This window comes from Rhea americana, unplaced genomic scaffold (assembly GCF_003343005.1).
Source record: "Rhea americana isolate MKP2758 unplaced genomic scaffold, rheAme1 scaffold_48, whole genome shotgun sequence".
Taxonomy (NCBI): Eukaryota; Metazoa; Chordata; class Aves; order Rheiformes; family Rheidae; genus Rhea; species Rhea americana.
The window spans coordinates 2,295,497-2,310,992 of record NW_028186623.1 but is presented as its reverse complement, the minus strand read 5'-3'; the positions used below and the strand labels follow the sequence as shown (position 1 = coordinate 2,310,992).

The following is a 15,496-nucleotide window of genomic DNA, read 5'->3' as shown; positions in this document are numbered from 1 at the left end:
TGGCTGGGGCCGCCGCGGGCGCGCGATTGGCTGGTTCGAAGGCGGCGGCGGCGGCGGGATGGTGGTGGCGGCGGAGGCGTCGCGCGCACTGGAAAGGTGGCGGTTGCGTGACGTCAGCGCAGGTGAGGGGTCGCCCGATAACGGTCGCGGGTGGCGGGTGGGAGGGGGGCGTTGGCGGCCCGCGGGGGGAGGCAGGACTGGGCCCCCGGGGCGGCCCGGGCGCTGCCTCCGCGCCGCCGCCGCGCCGGCCTTTCCCGGGGGGATGCGCGCTCGCGCGTGTGTCCCAAGGCGGTGTTCTCCCAGCCGTGGGATTCCCCTTCCTTCGGCGTGCAGGGCAACGGGCAGTTACCATGCTTGATAGCAGTACCGTAACTCTACTTTTGTGGTTCCTACTTTCAGGGGTTATTTTAAGGATAGACTGCGATGAGGGAGGGATGAGGGAGGACCGGCTGTCCTTGCTGTGGGTGTCTATAAGCTAAAAATACTTGCCTGTGCTGTGCCCTTGTCAAGGGGATCTGTGTGTGTGTGTTCCTGGGTCTCGCCTTTCTGTTGGTTACTTGTGTCATCCTCTAAAAAGAAAAATGGAGAAGAAAACAAGGTCTCAGCACGTTTGACAAGCTCCTCCATCAGGCAAATCTTGTCTCCTTCCCTGTCCCGTGTAATCATTATGATGTGTTACAGGGAGAGCATGCATTCTGTATATATTTGCACACTCTCTGTGTATATGTGGGTGTGGATGTACGTATTTGCCTCTGGGTTTTAAATATACACACGTATGTATGTATGTATATGCATCCACACGAACACGTTTTTAGAATAATATGCATGAGAATTTAAGGAGCAGCTTTCTGACGTCTTGATGAATATAGCCCAAAACGTCTTAAGCTCCACTTCTCTGAGATACAGAGCTAAGGGCTGTTGTGAAAGGAATGCATGTTCTCTTCTGTTGTCCTCCTTACAGGTATGGTAGCAGCCAGCAGTGGGGCGGTACTTGCACCTTAAATTGTTACTGCTTGTCTGTGAGGGCCTGCTGTTTCTGATTTAGTTGTTGTAGCCCATATTTATTTTGAAATATGTTTTGGAATGAAAGTATTTATTTAAGTATAACCTAGCATTTGATATTTATGGGCTGTTTTTCTCTTAGCCTGGGTGAACACAGTCTGGGATCTAGATTTCACAGAGACCGAACCTCTGGATTCCAGGATAGAAGAGGCGATTACAGAAGAAGGACTTGATGCTTTCACCTGGCTATACCAGTCTCTCTCACCTTTTGCTGCTGAGAACGATGAGAATATAGAGGTAAGGCCATGGGATATATTCTACTTAACAAAGATTCAAGTCCTATGTTTTTCTATTCATGTTTATACCGTCTTGAATTTTAAGAAACATTGTCCTTAGAATGAGTATCTAAGACTGCATAAAAGATTCCTATCTGCCATACATGCCAGAAAGCTTCAGAGAGAAATTGTTCCTAAGTTTTTCAAAAAAAAAAGTACATTTATTATAAATTATATTTGTGTGTGTGTGTGTGTATGTGTGTGTATATATACGCACACACACATGTAAATGAGTAAAGGGTTGGTCACCGTGGCAGCTGTTGAAAATATGAACAGAAATGTCTTACCACACTGTAGTTCACAAGAACTTTTTGAGTACGTCATGAGAAAGCATCTCATAACCTTATCTACCAGAATTCCCTGTCCTCCATCTGTGCATTCAAACTTGTGGAAGTAAATCTGTGAACAGTTTTGGTTACTCCAAGGCATTTTATTTAGCAGACTTGAGGGGGGAAAATGTTACGTGAGTGAAATATTTCTCTTTCAAAACAGCTCTTGATGTTCTTTTTAACTAAGGTCTTTCTCGAGCAGATAACCTTGTGGAGACTCTGTACGTGTTATTACTGAATTTCTTACTATTACTCATGTATTTTGCTTCAGAGTATCTGGACCTTGTTTGCTGAAAACAACCTCTCTCATACTGCTCTTGTGGCTGTGTTACACCACTTTGTCCATGTGGGCCAGGATAAAAGAGCTAATGCACAGCAGCGGGTTTATGCTCTTCAGGCTGCTGCGTTGTACTTCTTACTGCTTGAAATTCCAGGTGAGTGAAGGAACATGCCTTGCTGCTCTTGGATGAAACATTGTTCAGGCAAAATCAGCACTCTGTCACTTGCAAGAATTCCCAGTGGAACAATTGATGGCTTTTGAACTATTTGTCTGATCTCCCTGAAAACCTTGGGGATGAAGCTCAGCTGCAGTGTTGAAGATCAGAACAGTTGTTCTAATCTGTGTCTTTGTGTCCTGTCGTAAAGTGGTTTGATGGTCTCAGTCCAGGTCTGCGTTGCTATGTATCTTCCTGGTCATGTGTCTAGTTTTGTGACAAGGCTGACTGGAGAATCTGAACATGGAAATGGAACCACACATATCCTACTGGGTTGACAGTGAGACACAACTGTGAGAGAAGCTTATTCTGTCAAAACTTGTGCAATTCTTGCTGTGTAAGTAGAGAGGACTTAGCTGTGCAGTGCTTTTAGCAGGCTGATTTGTGCAAACAAAGTTATCTGTTCATAACAAAAGGCAGCTGGAATTTTATAGCAGGCTAATTCATGGAAGCATTGTTTTGTGTTCAAGACTGATGTGCACTCTTCTTAAAAGCTTTGCTGATCCTTGTTGTGCAACACATTATAGGTTAGAAGGGGACAATCAGTTGGTGATATTGCTGGAGAATGCCATAGCTGATTCTAGGCCCTGACACTGTCTAGCTTTGTTGAAACATTTTTTTTTTTTCATTTGCCAAACTTTCTTAGGTTCCCAGGACAGTGTTTTGTCCTGACCATCTCCTTGACTGGAAAAAAAAGGAAGAGATGGCCAGATGGCTTCATACTCTCTGTGTATTTTGTCTGGAAGATGACTATGGTGTTTTCTTTTTTGGACAGGCAGTGTAGCTAACCAGATGTTCCATCAAGTGATGTTTGACAAATGTCTTCAAACACTGATAAAAAGCTGGCCTCAAGAACCAAATCTGACAAGGAAAAGGAAAAAAGCTGATGCTCAAAGCTGTTGGGCCAATGCAAGAAGAAATAGAAAGAAAGGAAAACCGAGCAGAAAGGAGAACTCCAGTGTAAGATGTTTGTGTAGTTTCTTCAGATATAAATTTCTGTTTATAAACAAATCATTGGCAAGCGATTTCACTTCTAGATCTATGTCATGGTTTTCCTCTTTTTCAGCCCTTTTTCCTCAGCCTTTTATTCAGCAGTCAAGCTGTGCTCTTGATACTTTGCCTATTATTAGGAATTTCAGAGGTCTGATGATTCAGTGCTAGCTGCAGTTCCTTGGCTGCTGACTAACAGGAGAAAGAAAGCTTATTTGTCTGTGGCATATTGTTAGAAAGCTCAGTAGCAAAGGGGGAAACTAGGTTGTGTCAGCTTCTTTAAGAGACCTGCAGGTTAATAAGTGACAGGCTTGCAAATAGTATTTGAGTTTCCTTGCTAGCTTACTGATGGGAGCTTAAGGGCAAAATGCTGTGGTTAGCTATATTCAGCTGCTAGTTCTGACATTTATATGATTTTCTTTGTGGAACTGAGAATTACTGGTCAGAAATCCTGAAGGAACATTGATGCTGCTGGGTCATGCCAGGAAAGGAAAAAGGGAATAGGAGCAATGGGAATTACTTTAGGTGAATCTCTAAGTGTCAGATGAAAATTCAAATAGTTGTCTTCAATTCTGATGGACTTTCTCCTTCGAAATCTTCAAAACAAGAATAAGCTATGTGAGAGCTCTTCTATGTTATACATAACTTTCATCCTTTCTTCTTTCTTTTTTCTTTTTTTTTAATCTGTTTTCTGTCACAACTAAATGCATTTAAAGTAATCTGAAAGAAAAGATTTAGAATTTTGGATGCAAAATCCTATACGATCTAGCTTGAGAACTCTGTGAAGCACCGAGAGAGATGTGCAAAACAGATCAGTCACTGCTGTGGGATAGGACGGTTCTGTTTGTTTTCTGCCAATGTAGATGGAAGGGATTTTTGGAGAGGAAGAAGAAGAGGAGGAGGATCATGAAGGGGTTTACTTTTCAACTCAAGATTGTCTTCAAGTTCGCAACTCAGTCTTCCTTCTTCTGAAGAACTTTTTAAGACTTCTACCTAAGTTCTCCCTGAAGGAAAAACCTCAGTGTGTGCGGAACTGCCTGCAGGTAACAGTATTCTGGACAGAAGGAATCGTATGTCCCCTAACACAAATTTTGGTCAATAACAGAACACTGCAGCCATGGCCACAGAAGTGGTGGCAGTCTTGCCTTTCTTAAAACGGGCCACTGGTTAGACTGTGCTCTGTGTAAATGTTGGCCTAGGGTGCCTGCTCCAAGTCTGTGCATTTTGTGGCAAAGAGTTAGTCCAGGGGCTGAGAAAGCAGGCTAACCCATAGCTTATTTTATGATGAATCTGGGATCACCATTGCTTTAGAAAGTGTGGCTCTTGTTCAGTTCCTGGAAAGAGCAATTGTAAACATCTAACCATAGGAAAAGCCTGGGGCGTTGGGATCGGAAGCCGCTGACAGTGCATCAGTGACAGTTTTGGCTCAAACTCAAAGAGCTGAGCTCCAGAGGGAGGCAAACATTCAAATACCCCTTATGCTTAGCATTCGCTAGCTAGTGGCCGACTGGGCAATTTGAGTTTTGTTCCAAGGTGCTTAGGCCTCACGGTAAGCAAGGGAAGAACCGTGATACCAAACCTGTGGGCTTTTGGGGGTCTGCTTCAAGTGAGGTACTGTGGTGTCAAAGTTAAGAGAGACTGAGGTTCTCTCCGAGTCTGATTCTCAAGCATCCAAGTGGACCTGCATGTCTTCCTCTTGTGTGAATTAGCTAAACTTGGCTTTCTTTCCTTGCAGATCTTTGTGGAGATGACAAGCTTTGAGCCAGTGGTACATGAGTTCAAGTTTTCAGCAACAATGTGAGCTATTAATTCATAATGTTTTTACAATGCTTTGAGGAAGTAAAGCACTAAATGCTTGTATTGCTATTACGCTGTTTATATCAAAATGAAAGCAGTGAATTCTTTCACTAAAGATAATTGGAAAATTTTCCACCTAGCTGACAGCAAACAACATTTAGCAAATATTGAATAATATTTTCCAGTTAATAAGCACGTTTAGTTGTAGTAAGTGCAGTAAATGTTTCTCTGATTCTCAGATATCTGTTTGCCTTCTTTTGTTTAGGAATGTTAATCAAGCAGAGTACATCCCTGAGCTGGCCTACTATGGACTGCGATTACTGTGTTCCCCTCTACACGGTACAGAAGATAAGGTAAAAATTGGAGAAAGTCTTTAAAATCCTCACTGCTGTGTTGAAAAGGAATAGTTGTTTCTTTCCTCCTTTGCATGCTGTTTTTACCTGAGCATTTTTACTTTTTACATTGCTTTTCCACTTTGTTCATGTGCTTGCTGCTTCAGAGGCAAGATGCTTTTTTTCACCTGATTCTTACTTGTTTTGACTTGTATGTTGATGCTTTTCATTTGCATTCAATTCTGTACCTTAATGACTCTTTTGACGAATGAATTCAAAAGGGAAGATAGCTACAGTGACATTAGATCTCTGCATCTTAAAAGAGAGAATTCCAGATTACTGCCTTTGCCTGGAATTTTCTTGCTTTTGGCTAGGTGGAGCTCCAGCACTGTTTGGTAGTGTGCTCTAGCACTGGATTGTGCAGCAGTGATGCATGGTGGGAACTGGGGAAATGTTATGCACAAATGATGGTAGGCAAGGCTGATGCTAATTCACAGAATATTCTGTTGTGATGGAACATCCAGTTCTACCAGAAATCTGTCTGCAGCTTTGCATTTTTATTTTGTCAAACTGCTGAGCATGCTGTGTCATCTCCTATCTATCTGTATGCGTCTTCTGGAGATGGAGCTTTTGAATTGGGGTGTGACTGCTGCTGTGATTGTGCATCTATGTTAACACGTATGAACTAGTTTTGAGCTAGCAAGCCAGGGTACTGGCAGCTGTCTAGTCAGGGAAGCCTAGAATTCAGTACTCGCTAACCTCATAAATGCCTGTGTCCTGCTTTCCAGGACGAATTGCAGCCTTAGACCTCTGAGTTTTAAACTCATTGGCTTCCCAATGCAGCACAAACTTTTCAGAAGTGTTTATACTTACAGTACTAAGAAGCTCCCCTCTTCAGACCTGTGTGATCTTTCCTGTCTCTCCTGTTCAACTACTCAGAGAAAGTCAGAATAACGAGGCGAGCTGTGGTCCCAGAAGAACAGCAAGGGGAAAACCCTCAGAGTTCAAGTGCATGTGGCAGTAAAATATTCTTTTAATTTAAGCTGTCTTCTGTGCAAAAAATGATGAATTTCCTCCAATTCAGAATGTTTCTGGTGATTTCATGTCTATTGCTTTGGAGATGATCTGTTGTTGTCAGGAAGTCATTCTTAGGCCTTACTGGATTTGTAGATCATCACATCTAGGAAAACTGTTAGATGTATAAATGGTTCCCTTTTGAATTATTCTGCTAGGAGTCATATTTTACCAGGTGATATTATTCGGATCTAAGTTTTTTGGTTCAAAATTGTTTCATAAACAGAGTCAGAAGGTTTATCTATCTATTCCAATTGCTACTGAAAATAAACCTGAAGATAACCTTTTCCTTCCAGATTCTTCGCTGTGTCTTCCAAAGAATTCTCAATGTTATTCTTATGGTGGAAGATGGAGGAGGTTCCAGACGCACAGTCCTTGCAATCACATCGCCTGTGATCAGTGCCAGGAATCAGGCTATAAAATTCATCAGGTGAAGTACAGAGCTCTGGCACTACCCTTCCCGGGTATGTCTGCTCTTCCTTCTGGTGTGCCTTCACTTTACTGTTAGTTGATAAAGGGATGAGAATAACTGGGACTTACTTTGAAGCTGTTTGTGCAGCTGAGGTTTAATTTCAGTTTCTGTAATAGTAATTTACAGTACTTGCTGGGGGAAGGGAAAGAAGGTGGTGTTTGACAGAAAAGTGGCAGTGAGTGGAGAGGAATTATCTTCTCCAGTATTTTGCTTTGTGTCAGTTTTTCAGGTTTTATAGCTTATCATAAAGTATTGTGAAGGAGATACTGTATGGATGTGGAGCTCATTTCTCCGTAATTGAAGGAGAAATTCTGCTAGGAGTCATATTTTGCCAGGTGATATTATTTGGATCTAAGTTTTTTGGTTCAAAATTATTTCATAAACAGAGTCAGAATGTTTATCCATCTATTCCAATTGCTACTGAAAATAAACCTTTCTTTTGATTAAAGATGTGTTTTGCCTATGTTTATTTTTCCCCCTACATGGGGAGCTTTATTGTTGGAAAGTGTAGCTTGTGCAGAGAACCTCAGATGACATTTAATAATTACACTGAAAATAAATAAGCTTTTCATATTGTCCCTTCCACTTGTAGAAAGATACTGGAAGAAATATTTTATGCCTACAAAGCCAAGTTAATGTAGAAAGTAACTATATCTGTCCTCTGACCATGTCCTACTGCACTAGCTCTCATGACTCTGGAATGTGACTTTCAACATGTATCTTAAAAGCTATGGCCTTGACTTGAGTTTTGCTCTGTTACAAAACCAACCTTAATATTTTCCCTTTTTGTTCTTCTGTGCAGTTCTATAGTAGAGGAGCTGAAAGAGGTTGCTTTTCCTGTACTTCGAATATTACTGCAACACATTTGTACCAAGGTATGTTAAGTTTTGGTGTATCTTGGTTAGAAGAACTTATCTGTGGATACATTGCAGTATATGTAATAGTTGGGAAATCATTTTTCACAGTGCTTTGTGAGGAATGAGAAGATTTTCATTATTTGCCAATCTCATGACAATCTGATTGTGTTTTGTGTTGATCTTTATCAGAGTTTTCAGAAATCTTGAAAATAGTTTCATATCCTAGGAGAATACCAGTGGTGTACACTTCCCCTTCCATTCACAATTGCTTTTAGCCTACTTCTGAACTTTCCAAAATTTTGAGCATATCTGCAGTTGCTATTAACACTTTTAGTGGAGGGAAATGAGGATCATATGAACTCTTTGCCCAACTAACTATCTGAAGACTGCTATGTACACACTGCCTCTGGATTTAACCTTAACTCTGCCTTTGCCTTGGGAACTTGCTGCATGTTGGTGGTGAGTGCTGAAGTAGGGGCAGAGGAAGTTGTGATTCTCCTCTTAGTGCTTGGTGAACGTGACCGTGTCGCCTCATTAAATAAAGAGATATTTATCTTGAGCCCTCAAATGCCTTTTTGGCTTTTAGAGCAGAGCATTGGAATATTATAATTTGCAAGGTCAATTAGGCTTGTTTTTCAGGTCCCAGATAAGGCTGATTATCGCACATATGCTGCACAGGCCTTGGTGAATTTGCTGAGTAAACTCCCTTGCACAGAGTTTGCTGACTTCATTGCTTGGCTTTATAAGTACTCACACAGCGCCAAAGTAAGTATATCTCTTTAATATTCCAAAATTCACGTACAGCAGTATTTTGAAGATGAAGAGTTCAAATATTGAATAGCATTGTTGTTATTATCTATACCTAAGGGTACATAAACTAAGTAGGCAGTTCTTGTGACTTTGCTTTCACTAACAGAGGCTCCTATGTACTTTTTCTTTTGAACAGACTTCCTACAGAGTGTTTGCCCTTGATGTAGCTTTAGCTTTATTGGATGTGCCAGAGAGGAACTCAGATAGCACCTTGTCCCTGGACCATCAGAAGTTTCTAAAGCACGAGTTTTTAGTACAGGTCATGGTGTTTGGCCGGTGCTCAGACAAAGCGCCAGCAGTTCGTAGCAAAGCTTTAAGCAGTTTTGCACACTGTCTGGAAATGAAAGCCTCTACTACCTTGGAGAGTATACAGGACTTACTACAAAGCTGTAAGTATTGTAGATAAATTAGATATTTTAAAATATTTTCTGGGGAATAGTTATTGGGAGATAGTAGAACTGATGGTCAGGAGCTTAAAAATCAGCATATGGTACCCTTGCGTACTTTGTCGTAAAGGGAAGTAATAAATGAGTCTTGTTACTCGTAAAGTCTTGCATTTGGAGGGGTTTTCTGTTCTAAGTTGATTCCTCCCTGAGATGGTGATTTGGTTGGTCATTTAGAAAAAAAGTTCATTCTTGCCTGACAATTGGTTAAATCTTGAGTTGCCTTTTCCCTCTGCTGAGTTGTGTTTTTCATAACTGGCATGCCGAACTCTCTCAGGTGCAGTAAAGGCCAGATGGCGCAATTCAAAAGTGTGAATATAGCACCCTACAGTTGGATTACTTTTCTGAGAATATTTGGAATGACAGACTATCCTAAATGGAAATACTACATTTAAATTCTTTTCTTTTTTATTTCCTTTTGGCAGCCTCTGACCACACAGTCTTGAAAGGAAACACAAACACTGCGAGTTTGATGGTCGATGTAGAAGGTATGGAGTCATTCTCGTATAATAAATCTTAGGCTTTTCTTGGCATGCTGTTTTTTAAAAAATAAATATATTTATAAAGTCTAGGGGATGTCCGAAGCTTTCTGTTTAACAATGAATCGTATTGCTGAGTGAACGTGTGCCATTTTAATTCTTAAACTTTTAACCTTTCTTTCAGTTCTGTCCAACCACCCGCTGAAGACCCTACCAACTTTCAAAACTATTGATTTGTCAGACGGCAGTGATAGAGGTGTGCTTGATGGTATGTCAAAATTATACTAGCTTTTTTGGATAGTTTTTGCAAAAGTTTAATTGAAATCAGATTTTTCTGAAGTGTATTCGTTGTTCATTTTTCAAAGAAAGTGGAGAGAGCTTTCTGAGGAGCTGTTAAAAACCACTTGCAGGTGACGAAGGGAGTGGAATTGCCAGCCATAAAGAAATACTCTTTCCACTTAAGTCTGAAAAATAAATTTAATCTTGAAATTCTAATGCCCATTTCCACTAATGGGGAAGCAACACTTGTTGAAAAGCAGGTAATTAATCCTTTCCAGAAAGGATGGTAATTGATGTTAGGATATAATACTTGCAGCTTCATAAATTTAAGGGTAATTAAATCTCCTCTTGCTTCAATGCACAAAGAACTAATATATTTTCACTACATGAAACAGAGCACCTTTGACTGGCACTGTTATGTGGGGAAGAATTAACTTCTCTGCAGCATCAGGTATTGGCTGGAGTTGAAAGCGGAGTATGAGGTTAAATGGACTGACGCAGGATGGCAACCTGCTAGTCTTAATTTGTTGATAGCATGAAATCAGCATGTAAGTTGGCTGTTCTGGCCATTTTGTTCCCTCTTTGAATCCCTTCCTTTCTTTTCGTCTTCCGTGTAAAAGCTTTTCTTTCTAACCTTTAGGCCTCTGCCGTTATCTTTGCTCTCAGTTCTTACTGTTCACCTCTCTTGAACTGCTCACAATTCAATTCATTGCTTAGTTCACATCCTGCATTTGTGTCTTTGTTACATGTCTCATGCTGCTCTTCACATGGGATCTCTCTCCCTATCTCCATGAGCCAGACTCCCATCTTCTCTATTCAAAGCTTTCTTTTAAAACATTTCACTGATAAATTTTGTTAATCTGCTCTTTCAGATAGAAATGTCCTCCAGGCCGCTTACAGTATTGTGTATTCCCTGCTTAGTTGCAGACTCCTTATGGCAGAGGATCCCTGGTTTTGTATCTGATACCCAGCTGAGCATACAGCTGGCACTTGGCTAAACAAATTGAGAAAGGGACTGGATGAAAAAGGACTCTCTAGGACTCCAGAGGATAGCTGAAGTACAGGGCTCAGTGAGTCAGTCAAGGAGCATTAGCAAAGCTGTCTGGCACACGTTTGTGTTTGGCTTGTGCCTGTGCTAATTTTGCACTTTTATGAAGACCAAATAGCTCATATTGCAGACACAAAATAAATCTTAGCCAAGGGTAAGCAGAATGTGCTAAATACATGTGGGCAAAGACGAGAAGGATGGAGATAGTATGCAGAGAGAAGTATGTACTGCAGAATATGAAGAACCCAAAACATTATGTTCCCTCGCTAGTTCTCGGCTTTTTAGAACTCAGTATTTTTTCCTGTGTTCCTGTGAGTAAAATCAGTGCCAGCTGGCAAAGTGTGATTGTTTTAACAGATATGGTCACCTTCACAAGAGCTGGACTATTTTCATGGCAAAATCTTGCAATGAAAACATTCTGTGCTTTTTCTGTCAAGCTATTTTCAGGAAAAAGGTAAAATTGTAGTTAGCTGCCCATTAAGGAAACACTAATCACACACATCAAAGTTCCTTTACTTCCTCTGGTCAAAATCTATCTTCAAACTACTTTTGATTAGTCACCTGTGACTAATCCTATTTTTTAATGGCAGCACAGTGGCTCTTCATATGAATTTCTATGACCAATAGATCTCTAAATTTGGCATATATTTGGGAAGTCTGGTTATTATTGGCAGAATTATAACAAGGATTATAGAAGCCCTGGAAGCATTGGTAAAATGCTTGAAATTGCCAGCTTGTCAACCATCCTTTTGAATGGTTTGAAGGCTGGAAATAGTTGATTGTGGCTTTATGTATTCAGCTATGCGTCAGTTAATAAGGCATCATCTTGAATGAGCCATCATCTTGATTAAGTATTTTTCCCAAGAATATACAGAAATATGTATGAATATAGCTAGGGAAAGTAAGATTTTAGGCCTAACATTCCATTCATGGCAGAAGTATTCTGTTGTCCACATGGACTCTTGCGTTCTTCTCTTTAGGTGCCGTTCTGCAACCTCAGGAAAATTCAGTCAGTTTGTAAGTGGGAATAATTTCCCCTCTATAAAATACAGAAGTGCATGTATTAATGCAGTGCAGAGGTGTGAGACATAACTCACAAAAGAGCTTCTAAGCTCTTTGCATAGGTCTGTGCTAGATCCGTTTGTTTGTGGGCTGTCCTCAAAGTATTTTTCCCACAGATGGCAAGGTTATATGTGCTACAGATTTTTGTTAGAGCTGTGCATGATTCATTTGATGAGGCTTTCAAACTTTGATGGCAGCCTAACATCTCTTAAGCAGAAAAATAAATGGGCTGGAAATTACAGGTTATTTCCTTTTGCTGCATGTATCAAATGACTCAGTATATCACTTTCTTTTGTGATATGTCCTAAGATATATTTTCAAATGAAAAATTTTGAAAGTTATTCTTTTTTTTTTTTTCCATTTGCTAATACCTCATTCTGGATTATCACTTTTTATCCTGCTTTGATCGATCCTCTGCTCTTGCTCCTTGAAAGTCTTTGGCAACAAGAGCTGCTCAGGAGAGCACAGAGCTATGCCTCTCCCTGCTGCACAGTGTTCATTGTGTTAGCCCTGCAAAATGATGTTTTGGGCAGTCTATTGTATTTTCTTTTTCATTGTGCATTTGGATAGGAAAAGAGATCATGGCCATGCTGAGACTGAGAGCAGGGGATGAGAAGACCAATGTGAGGAAGTCTGCTCTCCAGGTATGGTTTTTTTTTTTTTTTTGGACTGCTTCTTTGCTCTACATGTTTACCAAGAGTGGCATTAAATTAAAATTAAATAGTTAGACCATAGTAACTTAGTGAAGTGTATGTAGATATGTCCATCTGTAGCTTCTGGCTGTTTCTGCAAAGTACAAACAGGCCTTTAAAAGGTTTTGTATTATTCACTTATTAGAAACTAGTAAACAAGTATGATGATTAAAACCTTCCCTAGTACTCTTGCTGGCATTCCCATATTCCATCGTTTAGAAAGAGAGCATCTTTTGTCAATAGGCGTTTAAATTAAGCAGCTTCCTTACAAACTCAAGCATATTAGCTACTTAGTTTGTTTTGACCTCATTAAGAAAGACACTAGGCTATATCCAGCCTCTATTTGAGGAATGCATTGGTCTGCTTGTTGCTCTTTTTTTTATTATTATTAAGTAATTAGCTTTAAAAGATACATTGTTTAATGGAAATGTCCTTGTTTTAAAAAGTATATGTCTACTATTGACTGCCTTTCTTTGTGTTAGTCCTGTTTCCTCCAAATTTTCCTCAGATCCACACTGATTTGAGTTTCTCCATTTATGATTTTATACCTTCTTACCGGGTAAAAGACCTAATACGTATAAAAGACGTATCAGTTTCAAGGGGGAAATGTGAAGCTGACTTTGTATGAAGTGCTATTACAAAATCTGAATGGAAAAGATGCTCTCTGTTCTGTCTGGTTCTGCCCAGTTCTTATAAGTTGTTTATATGATGTTTCACTGTCAGTGACATAAGTTAATCTGTAGCTCAGGCTGGTAGGGAATGGGTTGTATTTTTGATTTGCTACCAAGTCCTCTCGACCTGTATATCCAACAAAGTTATTCTGGCATTTGACTTCCAGGTTTTTATGAGCATCCTGAAACACAATGTGATTCCTTGTGCTCCGGAAGACTTGTCCACTCTTCAAGATCGTTGCCGGGACCCTGCTATTGCTGTACGGAAACAGGCCTTGCAGTCTATAACAGAACTCCTTACGGTGAGGAAAAGTAGCACAAATTCTTATCCAGACCTGAGATGGGCAAAGGGTGGGTTAAAAGAAGGAAGAAACAGACACATCTGGTAATGTCAGTTGTTCATTCATCCAGATTCTTTTTATGACTGTGTTTTAAGTTTTTTATTACCTTTTGACTTGGAAGTCATGACTCATTCTCACATAAACTTGTGATTTATGTAGGAGGCATCCAACTGCTGGATACATTATTTTCCTGGCTGTTGGTTTGTGTGTCATGGAGAAAATGTTTATGTTGTTGGCCTTATCAAGTTTAAAAAAAATCTGAATCACTTTACTGAGATGTAAAGTGAAGATGATATCACTGCAATATTTTTCGTATTTCTCTGTTTATTCACAAAGGGTTAGTAACTTAGGCTCAGAGCATGAGCTTTATATTAATCACAACTCCTGGTTTTTGGTGTTAAATCATGTGCTGTACAGCTTTATTGGGACACTTACAATTATTTATAGAGCTGCAAAACAAAGCGTTACAGAACTTCAACAGGAATACGAGGGAGCTTGATCACAAATGTGGTCGGCATGTCATGGTATCAAGGAGATTCAAGCACTCTTGTTCCATATGCTGCCTTATTATAGTGCTAGTTAAGCAGTATGTTCTTTTATTGAAATTTATTTTTAAAGCTGGCAGATGAGTCTGGAGGTTTCTAGGCCTTTACTGATCTTATCCGTACATACAGGACTTAGAAATATTTCTAATACAAAGTCTGTTTCTCTCAGACGCAGCACCATAATGTTCTGGTACAGAAGGCCTGGTTAAATGGAGTGGTGCCTGTTGTGATGGATGCTGAAAGTTCTGTCCAAGAAAAGGCCTTGGATTGTCTTTATCAGCTCTTGTTACAACATATAAAGCATTATAATAAATTCAGTAGTGAAGATGAAAAGCAGGTTCTAGCATGGGAACTCCTTACCCTCTTGACTTCAGAAAGCCAGGAGCTGTGGTAAGTAATCTCTCCCCCCACCCCCCCATTATTATCAATGAAAGAACTTGGATTCTGCTAGCATATCTGTATCTTTTCCAGTGTCAGATGGTTTTTATTGCCTTTATTATGTTAGCATTCATGGAAAAAAAATCTAGATTTTTTTTAATTTATCTTATTAGAATATGCAGTTTTCCCTTTACAGCAGGAAATTGCCTATTGATTGGAGGATTAAGATACAAGTATGAGGTTATACTCGCAGCTTTTTCATTTGCTGCATGACCAAAGGCTATTTAAGTATCATAGTTTACGTATTGTTCAAATGCATGTGCTGTCTATTGCATGAAGACAGGAAACTAAATGTGTTGACTTTTTCAAGCTACTTCTGTTTCCTACTGGAAACAGAGGAGGTAAGTTCATATTCTGGTCAGAGACCGAAACTGTCATGTTGTCAGCTGCTTGTGTTGCTCTGACATTTCCTGGGACCGATGAACTGTCAAGCACATACATGTTGGCAGTTGGTGAGAAGAGTGCAGTTTTCCTTTGCGTCAAGTATTTTTACTTGCTCTTCCTGTTACCTCTAATCTCTCTCTGAACTCTAGTGTTCGTAAATGGGAATGTCATGTGATGTTCTTGGTGTGTTGACAGCAGCACGAATATTTAAGTTAAATGGTGTTTCAATGTCAGAGGTAATAGTACATATAAAGAAAAGAGAACATCTCTTTTTATTATTTCTATGTACAATATGGTTACTTGTCTTATGACAAATAGTATTATTCTACCTTTTGCAGAGCGCTGTGGGAAGTAGCAAAAGAAATGAGATGACGCACAGTATGGCAAGGATGCAACATCAGTTGACTAAAGACCGTTGTATGTTTATTAGTCAACAAGGCATAGCTCAGAAGTAGAAAATGAAATACTGGTTGTGCTGCATTGCCAATCTGTGAAGCTGTCGATGTTCTAATTTGGGCAATTTTGTAACTAAATTGGCAGTTTCATAGCACCTTCTTCTTGATGACCTTAAAGTACCTACCAGCCTGATGAATCTCTGAACTCTCTCAGTATGAAGTAGGTG

At 40.0% G+C, this 15,496-nt stretch overlaps 1 protein-coding gene across 1 annotated transcript in view; it reads left to right on the top strand.

Moving 5' to 3' along the window:
- Positions 1 to 17: 17 nt before the first annotated feature.
- Positions 18 to 15,496, top strand: part of NCAPD3 (non-SMC condensin II complex subunit D3) — a 32,334-nt gene continuing 16,855 nt past the window's right edge. The window contains exons 1-16 of the mRNA XM_085316793.1: positions 18 to 122; positions 1,145 to 1,299; positions 1,938 to 2,100; positions 2,936 to 3,120; positions 4,014 to 4,193; positions 4,886 to 4,947; positions 5,213 to 5,300; positions 6,650 to 6,783; positions 7,628 to 7,700; positions 8,322 to 8,447; positions 8,629 to 8,881; positions 9,361 to 9,423; positions 9,599 to 9,682; positions 12,374 to 12,447; positions 13,334 to 13,468; positions 14,222 to 14,442. Of these exons, the coding sequence (XP_085172919.1) occupies positions 59 to 122; positions 1,145 to 1,299; positions 1,938 to 2,100; positions 2,936 to 3,120; positions 4,014 to 4,193; positions 4,886 to 4,947; positions 5,213 to 5,300; positions 6,650 to 6,783; positions 7,628 to 7,700; positions 8,322 to 8,447; positions 8,629 to 8,881; positions 9,361 to 9,423; positions 9,599 to 9,682; positions 12,374 to 12,447; positions 13,334 to 13,468; positions 14,222 to 14,442 (2,060 nt within the window). The 5' untranslated portion in view covers positions 18 to 58. The remainder of the gene's footprint in view (positions 123 to 1,144; positions 1,300 to 1,937; positions 2,101 to 2,935; positions 3,121 to 4,013; positions 4,194 to 4,885; positions 4,948 to 5,212; positions 5,301 to 6,649; positions 6,784 to 7,627; positions 7,701 to 8,321; positions 8,448 to 8,628; positions 8,882 to 9,360; positions 9,424 to 9,598; positions 9,683 to 12,373; positions 12,448 to 13,333; positions 13,469 to 14,221; positions 14,443 to 15,496) is intronic.